The sequence below is a fragment of the Oncorhynchus nerka genome, linkage group LG16 (assembly GCF_034236695.1).
Source record: "Oncorhynchus nerka isolate Pitt River linkage group LG16, Oner_Uvic_2.0, whole genome shotgun sequence".
Lineage (NCBI taxonomy): Eukaryota > Metazoa > Chordata > Actinopteri > Salmoniformes > Salmonidae > Oncorhynchus > Oncorhynchus nerka.
Window position 1 is genome coordinate 19106334 of NC_088411.1, and position 22943 is coordinate 19129276.

The 22943-nt window shown below is 41.8% G+C and overlaps 2 protein-coding genes across 4 annotated transcripts; one reads left to right on the top strand and one right to left on the bottom strand.

Moving 5' to 3' along the window:
• The first annotated feature begins 224 nt into the window (after positions 1-224).
• On the top strand, positions 225-15400 carry LOC115144165 (zinc finger protein 420-like). Of its 3 annotated transcripts, XM_065002480.1 has the most exons (8): positions 225-681; positions 6638-6696; positions 6977-7179; positions 7294-7395; positions 10730-10822; positions 10972-11082; positions 12254-12377; positions 12480-15400. In XM_065002480.1, exons 3-8 carry the CDS (start codon positions 7009-7011, stop codon positions 15200-15202), a joined length of 3324 nt encoding a protein of 1107 aa, XP_064858552.1. In that variant the 5' UTR covers positions 225-681; positions 6638-6696; positions 6977-7008; the 3' UTR covers positions 15203-15400. The 3 variants fall into 3 exon arrangements, with proteins under 3 accessions (XP_064858552.1, XP_029540827.1, XP_029540828.1); XM_029684967.2 differs by lacking the exon at positions 6638-6696; XM_029684968.2 differs by lacking the exons at positions 225-681; positions 6638-6696; positions 6977-7179; positions 7294-7395 and having other exon boundaries at positions 10745-10826.
• A 4-nt stretch (positions 15401-15404) lies between these two features.
• LOC115144166 (ER lumen protein-retaining receptor 2) lies at positions 15405-22368 on the bottom strand. The gene is made up of 5 exons (XM_029684971.2): positions 22056-22368; positions 19467-19567; positions 18937-19095; positions 18268-18520; positions 15405-16640 (listed from the first exon to the last, which is right to left on the bottom strand). The coding sequence occupies exons 1-5, from the start codon at positions 22144-22146 to the stop codon at positions 16606-16608; spliced, it is 639 nt and encodes a 212-aa protein (XP_029540831.1). The 5' UTR covers positions 22147-22368; the 3' UTR covers positions 15405-16605.
• Between the last annotated feature and the right edge of the window lie 575 nt (positions 22369-22943).

Consider the following 22943-nt stretch of genomic DNA (forward strand, 5'->3'; position numbering starts at 1 on the left):
ACTTCTAATGTAAATATATGGCTTGAATTTTTAAGCTCTCCCTGTAGATTTTGCTGTGATGTAGTGTCCCAATGAGTGAAAGAACACTGAGCAACTAGAGAACATTAGCAACTTTAATTATTATTTTTTAGCTAAAATGGGTGGGACTCAGAACAGGTGGGGCCTTTCTCAATCGGGTCGCCACTGCAGCGCAGAGCTGTTGAGCAGAGCTGTTTTCAAGGAAGTGAGTTGGTGTTTATACAGTACCTCCCGCCCACCTCAAGTCAAATTCCTACAACATTTATGAGACGCACAGCGATGCGGTACGGAGCTCAATTTGGCATCTGTATGCATACGGAGCCGCCGAACACATTTTCATTTCAAGCATAAATTGGCTTTTAAGGTTAGGGTTAGGGACGTTGCAAGGATCCCGGGTAGCACCACCCGTATTATTAGTAATGAAAACGCTGGTCGGCAGTCCTACTCTAAAATTATTCCGTAGCTCAAGTTTTCCGCTCCAGCGAACTTGTGTCGGAACTATTACACTGTCTAAATAGCTTCCACACGGATGTAAAAGCGAGACATTTCGTATTTTGCAAACTTGGAGTAAACGTGGATATTATTAACCTCATTATCATACCAAACGTCGGATGTAACTGCAAGGAACACTCAAGATGGAAAGACACATCCGTGGAGCAAAAGGTAAAAACATACTTATCTAAGGAAGGTATATAGCTATAGTGGATAGACCTCCAGTAACCAACAACATGGCGAGCTAGCTAGCTAAGTGGCTAACTTCCTGAAACCGAATGTTGATGAATAGGAACAAAAACACATTTTAAACCAACTTTGTCACAAGGTAGGTTCTATGTCTAGGTAAACGTTGTAATAGACGATCCCCCCAGCAGTTGTCACAGACCTCAATAGGGAGGAAGAATGTTTTAGATTATTTTTTACATTTGTAGGACAAAATTTGTCCTTGCAAATTGTGAAGAAAGTGGACATTATAGGCCATTGTTGACTTATACATACCTCCTGTAAGATCCTATGATCCGTGAACAGTAACTACATGACACAGATATCTTGGTATCATTATACTCATTATAGTGTGGTCCCAAATATGGAGTAAGTCTAGATTCTGAAATAATTGTTTACTAAGAACTTATCCAACATATTAATATGAATATCTCAAATGTACAATATACTCTTCAAATTTGTCAAATTTCCAAAGTGTACTATCTGGTACTTTTGAAAATATGACCCATTTTATACATAAAAATGTAACCAATCAGACCTCCTTTTAGATTGCACATTCAGCACATCACCAGCAGAGGGAGTGCCCTTTGACTCCATTTCCCATTCACTGTGTTGGCGTTGCTCATATATTTGATAATTACTTAAAACGTAGCAGTGAGCTCACTCTGGAAATGTTATCTACTTATAGAGTGTAGTGTTTTAAACAGTATGTCTAAAATTGAACCAAATCAAAAAGGTACTTTTGATATTTTTTTATGTTTAACACATTTTCAGAATGTAGACATACATATTTTAGAGCACACTATAAGGAGTATAATGACACCAAGATGATGTCTGTATCATGTACGTTTCACAGATCGTAGGGTCTTACAGGAGGCATGTATAGGCAGAGGCTAATGTTCCCCGTCACTGCAACGGATTTCCATCATATGGATTCTAGAGAGGTCGTTTTTGTGATCCGTGTAGATCCGCAATAAAAATCTCCAGGGGGGCTGGTTTGGAGATGACATAGAACAGACATGCTTCTGTCCTTATTAGGCTATGAAATATATTCCCAAATAAATGTATTCTCCCCCCAAAAATATCTGCTCTGTGCACTGAACTGACATGCATGATTGTTTATGAAACTTTGATGTTAAAATGTAGGGAACTAAATAGTCTATAATGCACTGCTCAACTGCTGGCAAAGTAATTCAAAGCCTATATACTTTCACTCAGGATGTAACTTTCCAGTGTTGTTAAAACAAAATCGGACAACCCTATAGTAGAATAGTTTTACCTAGTTGGCTTGTTGTGTGTTCTATGAGAGATAAATATTCCTCTCGAAGCGCATTCCAGTTGCGAGGGCCATAGGAGGGGAAACATGTATTCTGACAAGCTGTCAAATGCACAACAATTCTTTTGAAAGCAGTTGGCAAATGTAGTTGAAGTCGATAGTTTACATACACCTTAGCCAAATACATTTCAACTCAGTTTTTCACATTTCCTGACATTTAATCCTAGTAAAAATGTCCTGTTTTAGGTCAGTTAGTATCACCACTTTATTTTAAGAATGTGAAATGTCTGAATAATAACACATTCCCAGTGGTTCAGAAGTTTACATACACTCAATTAGTATTTGGTAGCATTGCCTTTAAATTGTTTAACTTGGGTCAAACGTTTCGGGTAGCCTTCCACAAGCTTCCCACAATGAGTTAGGTGAATTTTGGCCCATTCTTCCTGACAGAGCTGGTGTAACTGAGTCAGGTTTGTAGGCCTCCTTGCTCGCACACACTTTTTCAGTTCTGCCCACAGATTTTCTATAGGACTGAGGTCATGGCTTTGATGGCCACTCCAATAACTTACCTGTTGTCCTTAAGCCATTTTGCCACAACTTTGGAAGTATGCTTGGGGTCATTGTCCATTTGGAAGACCCATTCACGACCGGACTTTAATTTCCTGACTGATGTTGCTTAAATATATCCATATCATTTTCCTTCTCATGATGCCATCTATTTTGTGAAGTGCACCAGTCCCTCCTGCAGCAAAGCACCCCCACAACATGATGCTGCCACCCCCGTGCTTCACGGTTGTGATGGTGTTCTTTGGCTTGCAAGCCTCCCCCTTTTTCCTCCAAACACAACAATGGTCATTATGGCCAAAGTGTTATATTTTTGTTTCATCAGACCAGAGGACATTTCTCCAAAAAGTACGATCTTTGTCCCCATGTGCAATTGCAAACTGTAGTCTGGCTTTTTTATGGCGGTTTTGGAGCAGTGGCTTCTTCCTTGCTGAGTGGCCTTTCAGGTTATGTCGATATAGGACTTGTTTTACTGTGGATATAGATACTTTTGTACCTGTTTCCTCCAGCATCCTCACAAGGTCCTTTGCTGTTGTTCTGGTATTGATTTGCACTTTTCGCACCAAAGTACGTTCATCTCTAGGAGACAGAACGCGTCTCCTTCCTGAGCGGTATGACGGCTGCGTGGTCCCATGGTGTTTATACTTGTGTACTATTGTTTGCAGAGATGAATGTGGTACCTTCAAGCATTTGGAAATTGCTCCCAAGGATGAACCAGACTTGTGGAGGTCTACAATTATTCTTCATAGGTCTTGGCTGATTTCTTTAGATTTTTCCCATGATGTCAAGCAAGGCGGCACTGATTTTGAAGGTATGCCTTGAAATACATCCACAGATACACCTGCAATTGACTCAAATGATGCCAATTAGCTTATCAGAAGCTTTTAAAGACATGACATAATTTTCTGGAATTTTCCTAGCTGTTTAAGGGCACAGTCAACTTAGTGTATGTAAACTTCTGACCCACTGGAATTGTGATACAGTGAATTATAAGTGAAATAATCTGTCTGTAAACAATTGTTGGAAAAGTTACTTGTCGTGCACACAGTAGATGTCCTAATCTGCAATAGGTAAGCAGCTTGGTTTGAAGAAATCAACTGTGGGAGCAATTATTAGGAAATGGAAGACATACAAGACCACTGATAATCTCCCTCGATCTGGGGCTCCACGCAAGATCTCACCCCGTGGGGTCAAAATGATCACAAGAACGGTGAGCAAAAATCCCAGAACCACACGGGGGGACCTAGTGAATGACCTGCAGAGAGCTTGGACCAAAGTAACAAAGCCTACCATCAGTAACACACTACGCCGCCAGGGACTCAAATCCTGCAGTGCCAGACGTGTCCCCCTGCTTAAGCCATACATGTCCAGGCCCGTCTGAAGTTTGCTAGAAAGTATTTGGAGGATCCAGAAGAAGATTGGGAGAATGTCATATGGTCAGATGAAACCAAAATATAACTTTTTGGTAAAAACTCAACTCGTGGTGTTTGGAGGACAAAGAATGCTGAGTTGCATCCAAAGAACACCATTCTTACTGTGAAGCATGGGGGTGGAAACAACATGCTTTGGGGCTGTTTTTCTGCAAAGGGACCAGGACGACTGATCCGTGTAAAGGAAAGAATGAATGGGGCCATGTATCGTGAGATTTTGAGTGAAAACCACCTTCCATCAGCAAGGGCATTGAAGATGAAACCTGGCTGGGTCTTTCAGCATGACAATGATCCCAAACACACCGCCCAGGAAACGAAGGAGTGGCTTCGTAAGAAGCATTTCAAGGTCCTGGAGTGGCCTAGCCAGTCTCCAGATCGCAACCCCATAGAAAATCTTTGGTGGGAGTTGAAAGTCCGTGTTGCCCAGCAACAGCCCCAAAACATCACTGCTCTAGAGGAGATCTGCATGGAGGAATGGGCCAAAATACCAGCAACAGTGTGTGAAAACCTTGTGAAGACTTACAGAAAACGTTTGACCTCTGTCATTGCCAACAATGGGTATATAACAAAGTATTGAGAAACTTTTGTTATTGACCAAATACTTATTTTCCACCATAATTTGCAAATAAATTAATTCAAAATCCTACAATGTGATTTTCTGGATTTTCTTTCTTCTCATTTTGTCTGTCATAGTTGAAGTGTACCTATGATGAAAATTACAGGCCTCTCATATTTTTAAGTGGGAGAACTTGCACAATTGGTGGCTGACTAAATACTTCATTGCCCCACTGTAAATTCTCCCCGGACCTCCTCAGCAAGGGGACTGGAATTGGTCAAACCTTCTTACATGAAAGGGGAGGTTAACTTGGCCCCAGACTATCGATCTGAGATCGACGTAAGTTTGTCATTGGATTTTTTTTGCTTTAACCCCTGTGTCGGGACTAAAAGGAGCTTAAAATGGCCACTTACATCATGATTTAAAAAAAATAATGTTTGTTTCATTTGCTTTTTGTATTTCTATAACATTCTTCCTCCCAATTAAGTTTCTATGTGAGAATTGCCAAAACAATCTTACGATACCCAAACTATTTTCGTGTCATGCTGACGTGGAAACGCCCTAATCGATGATAACCAAATAAATGTGAAGTCTGATCGTGGTAATAAGTGGTAATAAGGTAGCAATAAGGTAATTACTAAACAAAGATACTCAATGGCCTCTTTCTTTTTTCAGATCACGTTGTTAGACCTAGCTAGCTAGCAAGCTAATATCTCTTTTATATCATTTTCACTAGCGTTTTTTAACCTATTTGATGTGATCATTGCCCATATGATTACATTATTTTTAACTAATTGAAGTTTTAGAACACCTACTCATTCAATGGTTTTTCTTTATTTTTACTATTTTCTACATTGTAGAATAATAGTGAAGACATCAAAACTATGAAATAACACAAGGAATCATGTAGTAACCAAAAGGGTGCTAAACAAATCAAAATATATTATATTTGAGGTTCTTCAAATAGCCACTTTGCCATGATGACAGCTTTGCACACTCTTGGCATTCTCTCAACCAGCTTCACCTGGAATGCTTTTCCAACAGTCTTGAAGGAATTCCCACACATGCTGAGCACTTGTTGGCTGTTTTTCCTTCACTCTGTGGTCCGACTCATCCCAAACCATCTCAATTTGGTTGAGGTCGGGGGATTGTGGAGGCCAGGTCATCTGATGCAGCACACCATCACTCTTCTTCTTGGTCAAATAGCCCTTACACAGCCTGGAGGTGTGTTGGGTCTTTGTCCTGTTGAAAAACGAATGATTGTCCCACTAAGTGCAAACCAGATGGGATGGTGTATCGCTGCAGAATGCTGTGGTAGCCATTCTGGTTAATTGTGGCTAGAATTCTAAATAAATCACAGACAGTGTCACCAGCAAAGCACCCCCACAGCATAACACCTCCTCCTCCATGCTTTACAGTGGGAAATACACATGCGGCGATCATCCGTTCACCCACACAGCGTCTCCCAAAGACACGGCGGTTGGAACCAAAAGTCTACAATTTGGACTCCAGACCAAAGGACACATTTCCACCGGTCTAATGTCCATTGCTTGTGTTTCTTGGCCCAAGCAAGTCTCTTTTTATAATTGGTGTCCTTTAGTAGTGGTTTCTTTACAGCAATTCAACCATAAAGGCCTGATTCACACGGTGTCCTCTGAACAGTTGATGTTGAGATGTCTGTTACCTGAACTCTGAAGCATTTATTTAGGCTGCAATTTCTGAGGCTGGTAACTCTCTAATAAACGTACCCTCTGCAGCAGAGGTAACTCTGGGTCTTCCATCCCTATGGCGGTGCTCATGAGAGCCAGTTCCATCATAGAGCTTGATCATTCGAAGTTCTTCATTTTCTGTATTGACTGACCTTAATCTCTTAAAGTAATGATGGACTGTCGTTTCTCTTTGCTTATTTGAGCTGAGCATAATATGGACTTGGTCTTATACCAAATAGGGCCATCTACTATATACCCCCCTACCTTGTCACAACACAACAGATTGGCTCAAACGCATTAAGAAGGAAAGAAATTCCACAAATTAACTTTTAAGAAGGCACACCTGTTAATTGAAATTACATTCCAGGTGACTACCTCATGAAGCTGGTTGAGGGAATGCCAAGATTGTGCAAAGCTGGCATCAAGGTAAAGGGTGGCTATTTGAAGAATCTGAAATATAACATATATTTTGATTTGTTTGGTTACTACATGATTCCATAGTTTTGATGTCTTCACTATTATTCTACAATGTAGAAAATAGTACAAATAAAGAAAAACCCTTGAATGAGTAGGTGTTCTAAAACTTTTGACTGGTAGTGAGTGTTTAACTCATCACTCACTAGTCAGTACTCATTAATTCACTACTTGTTGCTCATCATTCAAACTTCTTTATTGTTTTATCGTTTGGTAAATTTCTGTGTTTCAGGTCCCTCTCTTCCTCTCCCCTCTCTGCGGCTTATGATTCCTCCACTGCGGCTGGTCTCAGCAGCCATCTGGCAAACGATCCAGCAGAGACACGTGATGGATTATGGGATGCTGGAGGAGTTTGTTACCATGGTTACAGAGATGGTTCCAGAGCTTCTGAATGACAGTCAGAGGGCCCAACTTATTCTGGGTCTTCGAGCACGGGTGAGAGAGAGAGGTGGAGCTAGTGCTCATTATGATGTTTAAGATGGGATATGATCATATTTAGTAGTGTTTATTGTCTCATACGTGTCCTGGATTGGTTTGCTCTGCTTTCAGCTGGTCCTGGAGTTGTGTCGCTCGAAGCCGATTACAGACCTCCAGACCATTCAGCCACACCTGGACAGGATACAGACCCTTACACCTTTCTGGAGGACACAGGTGAGCTCCTTAAGGCAGAGCCTCAGCTAATGTCTAAACCGGTCAGTGATAGACATTCATGTATTTCTGATATGACATGGAAAAAACATATGCAGACTAAGTGTAGTGCTGAGCGGTTGCTGTTTTTATGTAGTTTGTTAGATTATTACAGAAATAATCACAGTTTTCAGTTTTGAGTATTATATACACTGCTCCAAAAAATAAAGGGAACACTTAAACAACCCTATGTAACTCCAAGTCAATCACACTTCTGTGAAATCAAACTGTCCACTTAGGAAGCAACACTGATTGACAATACATTTCACATGCTGTTGTGCAAATGGAATAGACAACAGGTGGAAATTATAGGCAATTAGCAAGACACCCCCAATAATGTTGTGGTTCTGCAGGTGGTGACCACAGACCACTTCTCAGTTCCTATGCTTCCTGGCTGATGTTTTGGTCACTTTTGAATGCTGGTGGTGCTTTCACTCTAGTGGTAGCATGAGACTGAGTCTACAACCCACACAAGTGGCTCAGGTAGTGCAGCTCATCCAGGATGGAACATCAATGCGAGCTGTGGCAAGAAGGTTTGCTGTGTCTGTCAGCATAGTGTCCAGAGCATGGAGGCGCTACCAGGAGACAGGCCAGTACATCAGGAGACGTGGAGGAGGCCGTAGGAGGGCAACAACCCAGCAGCAGGACCGCTACCTCCGCCTTTGTGCAAGGAGGAGCAGGAGGAGCACTGCCAGAGCCCTGCAAAATGACCTCCAGCAGGCCACAAATGTGCATGTGTCTGCTCAAACGGTCAGAAACAGACTCCATGAGGGTGGTATGAGGGCCCGACGTCCACAGGTAGGGGTTTTGCTTACAGCCCAACACCGTGCAGGACATTTGGCATTTGCCAGAGAACCCCAAGATTGGCAAATTTGCCACTGGCGCCCTGTGCTCTTCACAGATGAAAGCAGGTTCACACTGAGCACATGTGACAGACGTGACAGAGTCTGGAGGCGCCGTGGAGAACGTTCTGCTGCCTGCAACATCCTCCAGCATGACCGGTTTGGCGGTGGGTCAGTCATGGTGTGGGGTGCCATTTCGTTGGGGGGCCGCACAGCCCTCCATGTGCTCGCCAGAGGTAGCCTGACTGCCATTAGGTACCGAGATGAGATCCTCAGATCCCTTGTGAGACCATATGCTGGTGCGGTTGGCCCTGGGTTCCTCCTAATGCAAGACAATGCTAGACCTCATGTGGCTGGAGTGTGTCAGCAGTTCCTGCAAGAGGAAGGCATAGATGCTATGGACTGGCCCGCCCGTTCCCCAGTCCTGAATCCAATTGAGCACATCTGGGACATCATGTCTCGCTCCATCCACCAATGCCACGTTGCACCACAGACTGTCCAGGAGTTGGAGGATGCTTTAGTCCAGGTCTGGGAGGAGATCCCTCAGGAGACAATCCGCCACCTCATCAGGAGCATGCCCAGGCGTTGTAGGGAGGTCATACAGGCACGTGGAGGCCACACACACTACTGAGCCTCATTTTGACTTGTTTTAAGGACATTACATCAGCGTTGGATCAGCCTGTAGTGTGGTTTTCCACTTTAATTTTGAGTGCGACTCCAAATCCAAACCTCCATGGGTTGATAAATTTGATTTCCTTTGATAATTTTTGTGTGATTTTGTTGTCAGCACATTCAACTATGTAAAGAAAAAAGTATTTAATAAGAATATTTCATTCATTCAGATCTAGGATGTGTTATTTTAGTGTTCCCTTTTATTTTTTTGAGCAGTGTATATTTTTACATTATGTGGGTTGAATGCTGTAACAACGCAGAAAAACTATTAATAAAAGTCCCATGATGGTAGTGACTGCCCATTAATGCTTATCACTTATTAACTTCTTATGGTATAGGGGACGCTTGTGTCCCACTTGGCCAAAAGCCAGGGAAAATGCAGCACGGCAAATTAAATAAAAAATGGTATAAAAAATCTAACTTTCATTAAATCACAAATATAAGATACTCAATTAAAGCTACACTCGTTGTGAATCCAGCCAACATGTCAGATTTTAAAAAGGCTTTTCGGCGAAAGCATAAGAAGCTATTTTCTGATGATAGCACAACAGTAAACAAAGAGTAGCATATTTCAACCCTGCAGGCGCTACACAAAACGCAGAAATAAAATATAAAACGTGCCTTGCCTTTGACGAGCTTCTTTTGTTGCCACTCCAATATGTCCCTTAAACATCACAATTGGTCCTTTTGTTCGATTAATTCCGTCCATATATATCCAAAATATCAATTTATTTGCGCGTTTGATCCAGAAAAAAACAGCTTCCAAAATACGCAACATCACTACAAAATATTTCAAAAGTTGCCTATAAACTTTGCCAAAATATTTCAAACTACTTTTGTAATACAACTTTAGGTATTTTTAAACGTTAATAATCGATCAAATTGAAGTCTGGTCTATCTGTGTTCAATACAGGAAGACAACAAACCGAGCTACTTTAAGTCTTGCGTAACTCTCAACAGTGTTACGCAGTTCCTAGATGGCCATACTTCTTCATTGCACAAATGAATAACCTCAACCAAATTCCAAAGACTGGTGACATCCAGTGGAAGCGGTAGGAACTGAAAACAAGTTCCTAAGAAGTATCGTTTGCCAATGAGAACTCACTGAACAGACAGAGACCTAAAAAAAAAAAAAGAATTCTGAACGGTTAGTCCCCGGGGTTTTGCCTGCTACATAAGTTCTGTTATACTCCCAGACATGAGTGTTTTCTATCCAAATCTACTAATAATATGCATATCTTATATTCTTGGCATGAGTAGCAGGAAGTTGAAATTGGGCACGCTATTTATCCAAAAGTGAAAATGCTGCCCCTTATACCTTAAGAAGTTAACCATAATTTATTCACATTAAAATCACTATTTTTCTAAATACATGAGGCTGAATAACAACTATCCATCACTTAGATCATGTATTTTCAGGTAGCGATACCTCACGAAGCAACAGCTGCTCTCTATATCACCTCAAGGTCACGCATTTTTCTCTCTTCGTAGCAGGCATAAAAGATACACAGACTGGACAAGTAGATGCGCAATGAATTATGGTCATTGTAGTTAATTACTATGTTTGTTTGTGTTCAACTATGCAGAATATTGGCCTGTTGGAATCTACAACTCCCTACTACATCGCACAGTTCCGTCTAGATTTTATTTTTCTAGAGAAACTGTGCAATGTGTTCATTGAGCTCACAGAAGGGGAAAAAATAACAAAATGAATTCAAATAATTGAACCGAGGATGGTCAATTAGTTGTTTAAAAACCAAAAATAATAATATTCTGTGTTTAAGGCTGATGCAGAGGTAGGGTTATCTGAATCCAATTTCCTGGGGCTGGTTCAAACCCTTCTGAAAGACCCAGGCGAGAGGGAACATTTCTTCCAGGTCAGTAAGTATTTGGCTATGGAATTGATTTGGCTATGGAGTTGTGGGTCACTTCCATTATGTGTATTTCCACTGCTGTGTATTTCCAGAAATTCAATAATACTCTTCTAAGATGTTTTCATAGCTTATATTCCTTTACTCTGTTTTAGGATGTTTTTCCTGTAGAATTTGGTCCAAGTTATGACGTAGGCATACAGAAACTCATGTGGCAATTCCTATCGAGACTGGAGAAGCTACTTCCTGTGTCAAACTTCCAACAGGTACTAGTAGAAATACAAGTATATACAGTACTTTCGGAAGGTATTCAGACCCCTTGACTCTTTCAATATTTTCCTTAGCAATATACCCACAATACCCCATAATGACAAAGCGAAAACAGGTTTTTCAATTATTTTTTTTGCAAATGTATTAAAAATAATTTTAAAAACGATACCTTATTTGCAAAGGTATTCAGACCCTTTTTGCTATGACACTCAAATTGAGCTCAGGTGCATCTTGTTTCTATTGATCATCCTTGAGATGTTTCTACAACTTTTTATTTTTTATTTAACCTCCTATTTAACTAGGCAAGTTAGTTAAGAACATATTCTTATTTACAATGAAGGCCTACCCTAACCTGGACGACGCTGGGCCAATTGTATGCCCTATGGTAGAATGGCCAGACGGAAGCCACTCTTCAGTAAAAGGCACATGACAGCCCGCTTGGAGAATGCCAAAAGGCACCTAAAGACTCTCAGACCATGAGAAACAAGATTCTTTGATCTGATGAAACCTAGATTGAACTCTTTGGCCTGAATGCCAAGTCTCATGTCTGGAAGAAACCTGGCACCATCCCTACGGTGAAGCATGGTGGTGGCAGCATCATGCTGTGGGGATGTTTTTCAGCTGCAGGGACAGGAGACAAGTCAGGATCGAGGGAAGGATAAACGGAGCAGAGCACACATCCAAGACTATGCAGGAGTGGCTTCTGGACAAGTCTCTGAACTCTTTGAGTGGCCCAGCCAGAGAGGATCTGGACTTCTGTATACCACCACTACCTTGTCACAACACAACAGATTGGCTCAAATGCATTAAGAAGGAAAGAAATTCCACAAATTAACTTTTTAAAAAGCACAACAGTTAATTGAAATGCATTCCAGGTGACTACCTCATGAAGCTGATTGAGAGAATGCCAAGAGTGTGCGAAGATGTCAAGGCAAAGGGTGGCTACTTTGAAGAATCTGAAATATAAAATATATTTTGATTTGTTTAACACTTTTTTTAGGTTACTACATGATTCCATGTGTTATTTCATAGTTTTGATGTCTTCACTATTATTCTACAATGTAGAAAATAGTAAAAATAAAGAAAAACCCTTGAATGAGTAGGTGTGTCCAAACTTTTGACTGGTACTGTATATTCCTTCTAACTCTGTATTCCTTATTGTGTCAGGCTGCCTTGCTGCTCAGTGACGTCCCCTCTGTTCTGGAGGAATGTGTTGAGTCCATATCTCACCCTCAGCAGCTGAAAACCCTGCTTCAATACCACAGAGATCTCTGCCAGCTGGACAACCATGGTAGGCATCTTGCACCCATCATTTTCATGCTATATCATGGATTTGTTTTGGACTCCCCATTGCAAATTTAAGTCTGTGTTGCATTTTGGTTCCCCTTTTCAGACTCTCCATCTTCCACCGATGGGGACTGCATTCTCTCAGCTCTCGGTCTTCCTCCTGTGGAAAGGGTGGTAATTACAACAGAGGTGAAAAAAGAAGGAACACGTATGGATGTAAAAGAAAGAGAAGGGGTGGATAGCAGATCAGGGGAATGTGAGAAAAACAAAACATCCTCTGTTAGTGATGAGGAGGTGGAGGATGATGCAGAGTTTGCTGACCCAGAGACAGACAAGGTGGAACCAGAGTACGAAACAGTGATGGGTATAGGGGAAGATGGTATAGAGAAGCCTTTTAAACTAATCAAAACGCAAGAAGAAACCCATTATGAAAAATTCAGAAAAAAGCCCAAACCTGAACAAAAGAGAAACATAGGCATGTCTAAAGAAATCAGATTCTCCATGATAGAAAAACCCTCGGTGGACCTACAAGGGATTGTCATCGCTAACATGACACAGACCCCTAAATCAAATCAACAGGTCCCAAGAGCCAAAAGGTCCTTGGAGCGTAGGACATGCAAGTTGTGCGGTAAGGTCGTACAGCGTCCTGCAGTCTTGAGGAAACACATGTTGACTCACACTGGTGACTGGCCCTATCAATGTCCTACCTGCAAGAAGATTTACAAGGCCTTGGGAAGCTTCCAAGAACATACTGAAAGATGTGTCTTTCCTATTGAGGAAACACCTGAGGACAATGAGTCATCCATATCAGTGATGCAATACAAGGGTCTGATGTTGAAGAAAATTTTACCACGTCCGCAAGGACAAAAAGCAGGCCCAAATGAAAAAAAACTCAAACGCATTGTCTGCAAGACATGTCCTGTTTGTGGGAAGACTTTTGCAACAGGTTCAAGCATGACGCGGCATCAGATTATCCACACTGAGCCCAAAAAGTGCAGAGTGTGCGAACACATCTTCCCTAACTCTTCCGAACTGAAGACCCACATGGAGTCCCATCCGAAGAAAGGAATCCATCAATGTAGTAACTGTGAGAGGACCTTCAAGCATGATTACAGTGTGAAGGCTCATGAAGAGGCTTGTCTTTTTCTGAGTCGTCAACAAGGGGAGCTTGGAGAGAGCCGTGGTCCTCCAGCTACGGGGCAGACAGACCCAGGGCCATCAGGCAGTACACACCAGCAGAGCATGACATGTGAAGCAGGAATCATACAACTCTCTGCAACTCTGAGCAAACAGAATTCTGCCTTCACCTACATGCATTCTGTGGAGGGGTCATCAGCGAGAGCAAAACGGTCTCTGGAGCGTAGGACATGCAAGGTGTGCGGTAAGGTTGTACAGCGTCCTGCAGTTCTGAGGAAACACATGGTGACCCACACTGGTGACTGGCCCTATCGATGTCCCACCTGTAAGAAGATTTACAAGACCTTGAGAAGCTTCCAGGAACATATTGAAAGATGTGTCTTTCCTATTGAGGAAACACCTGAGGACAGTGAGTCGTCCTCCACCAATGCAACCAAACACCCATCTTCCACCCCGGAACCAAACACACCTATAGGATCATCCAAACGCTGTGCAAGGTGTCCTATTTGCCATAAATTTATATCGGGATACCTGAGATATCACATTCTCTCTCACTCAGATGAGCGCCCACACGCTTGCCCCCGTTGTGGGTCGAAATATAAGTTCGACTTTGTATTGAGGAGGCACATGAGACTGTTCTGCAAAGTGAGGAAGGGTGAACCTGTTGAATTAGGGGAAAAGAAAATCCACAAGTGTAATGAATGTGGGAAGGAATTTGGGCTAAAATCCACACTGACAGCACACAAACGCATCCACAACCCGCTCCGCTGCGCCTATTGCCGAAGGATGTTCCCAGACCAAGAAACGCTTGCAATTCACAAGGTAGAGCACAAACCGGTTCAATGCACCATGTGTGAGAAGAGCTTCAATGTGATAAGATACCTCTCCAGACACTACGTGGATGACCATCAGTTCAGCGGGCCGTTCCGCTGCACCTACTGTGAGAGAAGCTATGCCGAGTTATCTGTCTTCGTCCGACACGAGAGGACACACACCGGGGATCTTCCATATAAGTGCTCCCACTGTCCCAAGAAGTTCCATTTTGAAACTGCTCTTGTGACACACCAGAGAACGCACACAGGAGAGAAACCGTGCCTTTGCTGGGAGTGTGGAAAGAGCTTCCAATCCAAGGGGATTCTGAAAACACACATGAATCGTGTTCACACTCCTCAGGTGAAACGTTTCCCTTGTTCCCAGTGTAACAAAGCTTTCAGGGACAAAGGTCAAATGAAGATGCATGAGAATGTATATCACAAAGGGGTGCGTTACCCGTGCTCCTACTGCGGTAAGGGATTCTATAGCCCTGCCCCATTGGCGAGACACGTATTGATTCACACAGGGGAGAACCCTTATTCCTGTACATATAAGGAATGTACCAGAGTTTTCAAATCTGCATCTGAACTGAGGATACACATGAGATACCATACTGGAGACCGGCCATTCAAGTGCAAGGACTGTGGGAAGGGTTTTGTTCAAGCCCATTATCTCACCATACACCGGCGAAGTCATACCGGGGAGAAACCGTATTCGTGTCTCACCTGCAACAAGTCCTTCAGCACCTCCCATCAGTTGAGCAGACACATGAAAACGCACACAGGAGAGAAGCCTTACCAATGTACGGATTGTGGGAAAGCTTTCAATCGTAGAGACCGTTTGCGGACTCATCAAGATAAATGCCATCCAGCTTTTTAGTTAAAGATCCTTTGTTCTCAATGTTCTATAAATGCTGATTTGTGTTTTGCAATTGTAAATTAACTGCTTATGTAGCCAGTAACAAATGACAGCCTAAACTCACCATGCCTAGCAACCTTACCATGCACGTTTTGTTTGTTGCTATGGCTGAATGACTACTTTCTCCTTCGGGGATTAATAAAGTACAATCAACACCCACCTCTTCTCATTCAGTCAAGTGTTTTCTGTAAAATCTTTATTTGTGGTGGCAACAGCATGCAAAAGAACTCAGTAAAAATAAAATAGGAATGATCTGCATGTGAGGCCAAATAAGTAAAGGCAAATGTCTGGTTACAATGCAATGCCCATAATGTGTCAAAGATCTAAAGTGAGCTCAACAATATGCACATCATGTAGACTAATCTATGGACATTAAGAAACATATGAATCTGCATAAAACATGATTGGTTTCAGGAGCTGATGTCTGAGTTGGTAGCCTATATATTGCCAATGAATGGACTTATTTTGAAATGATACTCGGGTAGTAAAATATAGATACAGGTGATTTGATGGTGTAAATTTAAATGAAGAAAGCCATTTACAGCAATGAAGATAAGGCAGTTTATCGATACTGTATTTCAGTGAAACTCTTTGGGGGTGTAAGTGAGATTTCAAATAGCAGGTGACAGTTACAGGTCAATTCAAACTATAAATTGATTAGTTTAATCTTTTTGGGGGATATTAAGTATTGACCAGGGCATGAATGAACAGTAACTGGCTGTCTTTATACAGGAATGTACACTGGGTCAGAAAGCGAAAAAAAATGACAAAAAATGTTTGCCAACCAAAGCCAAGGGAATAACACTCCCCCTCTTTCTGGATTAAGGAAGGAGAAAAAAAAGTACATTTGAGGTTGCAAATACTCTTAAACGGTTTTAGTCAATACTATCCCACCACGAAGTCCGCTCCAATATTTTACAGTGCCAAATCACAGGCAATTTATGTTTTCAGCTCATTCACTAATGTGTCAAATCAGAGTACACATTTTTATTTAGAAAACTTTTCTTCCTTTATACAGAATAATAAAAAAAGGTCAGGCAAGATGCATCAAACAGAAGTCCGAAGGCTTCGGGATGGCCTTTTCGGGTTTGTTCTGGGTTGCATTCAACAAGGTGAAGTGTTGCAGATGGAAATATAATTAATAGAGCTGACAATTCCCTAGCTCTATACAATACATTTCTATCTGAGTGCTCTGACATTTGCACCCTCCTGAACAGGTGTTGCTGATAGTGGTCAAAAAACAGGACAAACTAAGCGGCTCGCTCTCTGTCTCAGGCATCTTACACTGGCGGGGGGGATGGGAGGGGGGCAACTGTCATGTGCCACTCCCCCAGCGAGTCTGCCAAATCGGTGATCTTTGGCACTTAGGCTGGCAGACTCAGCTTCTTTCCTTTCAGTACTGAAACAGAGGAGAGATTTTTTTAGGTTCAACGCACCGGTTAAACAGATGACCTTAGCACATTGTGACAAATACCAGAAGTTCCCGGTGAGTGTTTTACAGTGGAGATGTGGGCAGGTATATTCAAGAATGAACTTGAGAAAGAAGACGAGTAGGCGGCCATTACGTTGCAATAAACTTTAGTGAACTATTAACAGATAATATTGGCAAAAGAATACATTCAAGTATCGTGCATAATGGTGCACAAGAATTCGAAATGCGTTGCAGTTGTGCGTTCTCATGTACAATGATGATCTGCTCCTATATGTAGCTATTTTGTAAATATTTTCTGTTAATAGTTCACTAAAGTTTATTGCAACATACTGGCCACCATCTTTTTTTACTGAGTGTTTACAGTGTATATACAGTATATACTGAAGTTTAAAGGTCCAATGCAGCCATTTCTATCTCAATATTAAACCATTTTGGGATAACATGTACCTTACTGGGATTGTTTTCAATTAAAAAATATCTTCACAAAAGGCAATTTCTCAAGGACTGTCTTGGAATGGTCAGAGTGGGGAGGGGAAAACTGAAAATGTGCCGTTATTGGCAGAGGGGTAACCTGGCACCCAGCATAACATGACCATGTCTGTACCTCCCACAGAAACCACTTCATGTCACTATTCCCTCAACACTTTCCCTGGTTGGCACTTATTGCACAACTTTTTTTTAAGTCACAAAAAAATGGTGTAGGGTGGCATTTTACCCCTAGTTACCCTACAATTGACCAGTGTTAGGTTTAGCCCCACTATTCACTCAGTGAATTGCAGAGCATGTTTAACCATGACCCTGCTAAAAACTTGGTTTAAAAATGGTTCAGTCCACACATTTGTGAGTTGAGAAATAAATAAAGTAGGAATGGAAAGCTGGGATCGCCCTCTTATCAAAGGCCATTAAAGTTGCTGTTTTCCTTGCGATTGCAAGAATAGTTGTGCATTGACTGCTGTCAGAATACATTTTTTATTTAACCAGGTAAGCTAGTTGAGAACAAGTTCTCATTTACCACTGCGACCTGGCCAAGATAAAGCAAAGCAGTGCGACAAAAACAACAGAGTTACATGGAATAAACAAGCGTACAGTCAATAACACATTTGGGGAAAAAAAGAAAGTCTACAGTGTGTGCAAATGGCATGAGGTAAGGCAATAAATAGGCCATAGTAGCAAAGTAATTACAATTTAGCAGATTAACACGAGTGCTAGATGAGCAGATGGTGTGTAAGTAGTGATATTGGTGTGCAAAAGAGCAGCAAAGTAAATAAAAACAATATGGGGATGAGGTGTGCTGCGCCACGTCAACTTGAATGCACCTGGAGAGGAATATTTATCTTGTATAGAACACACAAGCCAACTAGGTAGATAAAATATTCTACTACGAGGTTGTGTTTTTTCTATTAATTACTTGTTTTGTTTGCAGAGGAAAAGTAAATGGAGATCGTTCTAACACCTTCAAATTGTGCCGACCAAAATATGTTTCCATGTTTTTTTTGGAGTGGTGGCAATTTTGCCGTGGCGCAGCACAACAGTTAAATGACTGCTGCGGAAACACTGCTCCAAACTTAAGTCTGAAGACTGCAGCTCGACTCACCTTTTGTCACATACAGATAGAAGAAGTCGCAATACAGGATTGTCTGAACAACACCGGCCACGATGGCGATCATGTCGAAGAATCCCTCGAAGTAGAAGCGCCAGATCCAGTTGATGAGGTAGAGAGCCCGGTACAGGCCCAGGAAGAACAGGTAGTGGGTGGTGATGGTCTCCGCCTCGCCCGTCTTACTGATCATGAAGAGCTGGGGTAAGATGGCCACCGACTCCAGGTAGATAGAGAACGTCCACAGGATCTAGAGGGAGAGGAGATAGTGAGAGGTGGAGTGTGTGGCTGTGTAGACCCATTTCCTGGCTGTGTCGTGAAAAGTTGCGTGCGCAGTTCCGAATCAGAAAGCGGTTTGTTTACATGAAAGTAAATACGATCAAGCCAGCGAGGCATGGTAAAATATCACAAATGGAGATAGAAGAACAATATACTTGTTGAGCATAGCTAGTCAGTCTTCTGTGTTTTCATGGTCATCACTCACTGCTAAGTTTGAAGGTACCGACAGTGTATGCTAACTGCGACAGGGCGTTTTGTTGCGAGAATGCGCACGCATCACTTGAATGTGACGTTTGCTTTTAACCCAAAAAATGCCTCTATATCGGTTGCTGTATAATGCAGTATGCATTCATCTTAATGAGAGACAAAGAGGGTGTGTGTCCTTACCTCGAGGGGAGAGAAGTCGTGGTTGACAAGGAACGCCAGCCCTCCTACTGGGACGACCAGGAACTCCACTCTGAAGGTGTCGTGGTTACCGTCATAGGTGGCCTTGAACTTAGCGTAGATCAGGTACACGGTGGCGTACGCACAGCCAATGTAGATTACCTTAAACGATACAATACACCAATCACTAACTTGATCCCTTTCACTGTTATTTGGAAGATGTGTGTATACATCCAATTAGGTTAAGCACACGGCAACCTCAGAACCCGATTAGAAAAGTGAGCAAATTAGCTGCTTGTGTTTTCAACGTACTAGTGGTTTCCATAATTAGAGGTACACACTCTTGATGTACCCACTCATACACCAATGAACCTTGGGTATACAAGGGTGTGTCAACTTAACAGTACTTCAATATTGACTCGTGAGTAGATCTCACTACTATAGAGAATGGGCAGGGTGTGTTGCTTGAAAAAAGATCTCTAAGAGGATTAGCCTGTTACCTTCACAAGGTACATTGTTTGTGTTTGTCTCACCTTCATGGTAGTGTTGTAGAGGGAGATGAAGGAGGTGAGCAGGTCCAAGTAGCGACTGGTGAACACCAAGGCGAACAAGATCTGACTTTTCCCAGAGATACCTGTCAAGAGAGACAAAACACCAACCAAGTGTATGAGACGTCAGATGTCTGTCTCCTCTTCTAAACTCACAACAGCCCACCACGAGTACATCTCAAAAGCCCTCATTCGGTCTCATTAACCTCATCTGAATTGTGAAAGAATTGAGATGTTAACCTTGCATCCTTCCTTAGAGTAACCACTGATCTCACTGGACAGGGTTGGTGTGAGGCTATGAAGTTAAATCCTTGCTTTCACCTATCCAGTCAGGTCAGATCAGTGTTAATTCTCAGGGAGGCAGAAAGGAAAGAAGTGTTTTTGAACAAGGACTTTGGTGGCCCCTTGGTAGAAATCGAAACCCGGAAAGCTAATTTTGTCCCATTTCACTGGCTAACCCAGTTAGGACCTGCAGACTCAACTACACAATGTTTTGTGTTCCATCTTACACTTGTCAATGTCATCAACTTGAAGGTACTGCTATGGCAATTCCTGACATTACAGGTATTATGGCTGTGACTTATTCCACAAGCAGCAACATCAAATGAATATAAGGTGACCTTTGTTTGTGATGCTTGCGTACATCAATTTCTGATTCTAACTGCAGGAATGAAAACATGACAGATCAAATCCACTTAGCATCTTTGATGAGGTAAAAGCTAGTCGGACTCCATACAGGTGAATTGCAAACACACAACCAACTGAGTGTCTGATAAGAAGTAGGCTTAGTACAGCATTATCACATACAAATGCTTAGACCACCTGATGTACAATCCTGGGCTTGCCATGGCAAAAACCTACTATTTCAGACTGTCCTGAAAGAAGATCCATCCCTCAACCTTCCTATGCCTGAACAATACACAAAGATAGTGTATGGCTATGGTCAGTGGCTACAATCTCAGTTATGTTTTGAGAGCTTCTTTCCTCTCTAGCATGGCCAGGTAGAGACAACTGTGATAAAAATCCAAAGCATTTGATAAAAATCCAAAGAATTTTAAACAGAGACATAGATAGACTTACAGCTGCTCCGCCTCAGAAGGCCAACCTGCAAACACTGGCAAGTGGTAGCACCCTCTTGTAGTCAAGAAGCTCAAAATACATGAATAACATTGCTAGACTAGAGTATATTAAAAACTGAATTAAACTTCGGTGCTTGCAGTGATGAGATTATGTTTCTAATGACAGGCCCAGTACCTGAGCACAAACTGATTTTTGCCTAGCTAGAATGTGTCAAATCCAATCTCTTGTGTGAGAAGCTACCTGCCTACTGAAGTTGTTGATCGTGACAGGTATCAGTGCCTCCTTTGACAAGTCAGATCATCTTAAACCTAACCTTCAACCCCAAACCTGTTTCAAATCCAATTTTATTTTTCACATGGTTAATAGACAACAGGTGTAGACTAACAGTTAAATGCTTACTTACAGGTCTATTTTTTTTAAAATGCAGAGTTAAAGATTTAATAAATTTAAGTAATGACACAAGGAATAAATACACAGTGAATAACAAATAAAACATGGCTATATATAGGGAGTAGAAAATATCATGACTATTTACAGGGAGTACCAGTACCGAGTTCATGTGCAGGGAGGGGTACGAGTTAATTGAGGTACCTATGTACTGTATATATAAGTAGGGGTAAAGTGACTAGGCAACAGGATAGATAAAACACTAGCAGCAGCAGATGTGGTGAGTGTGATAGTGTGTTTGTACGCATGTGTGTTGGGGTGTCAGTGTAAGTATGTCTGAGTGTGTGGGTAGAGTCAGTGCAAAAAAAGGTCAATGCAGGTAGTCCAGGTAGCCAGCCATTTGATTAGCTTGTTATAGCAGTCTTGTTTAGAAGTCTTGTGGCCTTACACAAGACTGCAACAAGCCTTGTAATTCCCAGGGGACATTGGAAATTGACTACTTTAATTCTGTATAAGTTAAAGTAACAAAGTCCTGTATCAGCTGTGCATTTGACAGCAATTTTATATTTTTAACAATATTATCCGCGTTAAGTGACAGCGCTACCACGTCAAAGGACAGACCAGGGTAGCGACGCTGGGGGGGTGAATTAGCGGACTAAGATCAAAGGTTTCTGTACTACAACAGGGATGATGAGGCATGACATACCACACACACTGAAAAGCGTTTAGTGGGCCCTGTAAACTGACGTGCGCAGATGTTGACCTGATATCGCTAGCTAATAAATGAGTGGGGTACTCAACACAAGTCAACTAACGTTACTTTGCAACGGACATTGCATGCATTTCATTTGGGTGTATTTGATTTGCTGGACTTTGTCCTTTCCCAACACTGTCCTGTTTACTAGGCCGTGCTAGCATCAATGCTAACAATCTGATTTGATGAAGCCTCAAACTAACGTTAGTTGCCTAGTAGCAGTTAGTTTGTCAACAAAAATCCACTACAAAGAAACGTTGCTAGTTTAATAGCTAGGTACATTGCATTGGAATTGAGATGGCAATTGGAGATGTATGCAGCTTGCAAATAATCCAAATGGGAATCTTACTCACCAGCACAGGACCTGGTTTTCCATATTTTTAGCAGCAGGATGATGATGGCTGCTAAATGTGAGAGATCACCAGTGAGTCTGAAAATGTTCATGATTCTGCTGGGTGCTGCAGGCGGCTGTGCCTTCGCTAGAACGAACCTATGCGGGTCAAATCAAATACGACCTTCAAGCCTCCGTTACTTGCAGGTTTAAAACCTTACAATAAGGTCTGTCAGGCACCTAAATCGACGTTTTCCACGGTCTGGATGGGAAAATGGCGAGTAATGCGCGACGTGGCCCGGAGACGTGGCCAAGGATAGTCGCGCCCAATGCAAGCCGGGAAAAAATTTACGTTCACCTAAAGAGAGGTTGGACACGCCCGTGATCACGGAAATATTTTATATTTTCAACTACTATATTTATAAAAACTAACCCATAGACTAATTTGAGAATTTGTTAGTGGAATAAACAACAACTTTGCAGAATATATTCATATGAAAGTGAAATAATCACCAGTCAGTCAAATGCACATTGTACATGACACACATCAAATATCCTTCATTCAAATGACATCCTAATCTGATACTACATTACACGTCATCTCAAACGTATATTGCGCTTTCTAAAAGATACAAAATATTACTATTGACTATGAATATCAAGAATGACATGTCGCAGAAAAAATAAATGTATTTGTTGTTGAGGGGATATTATTTTTTAAGTAAAATACACAGTGAGTGGCACATTATTTAACGTTAACGAGTTTTGCTGCCCATAATACTTCAGTTTGGAGGTATTCACTGATAAGGTCTCGTATTGCTATCAATAATCAATCCAGATACCAGTGTCATTGTAACAGAACGATACTGCCCAGTTGAAAATACAACAGGTAGAACGTTTTTGACTGAAT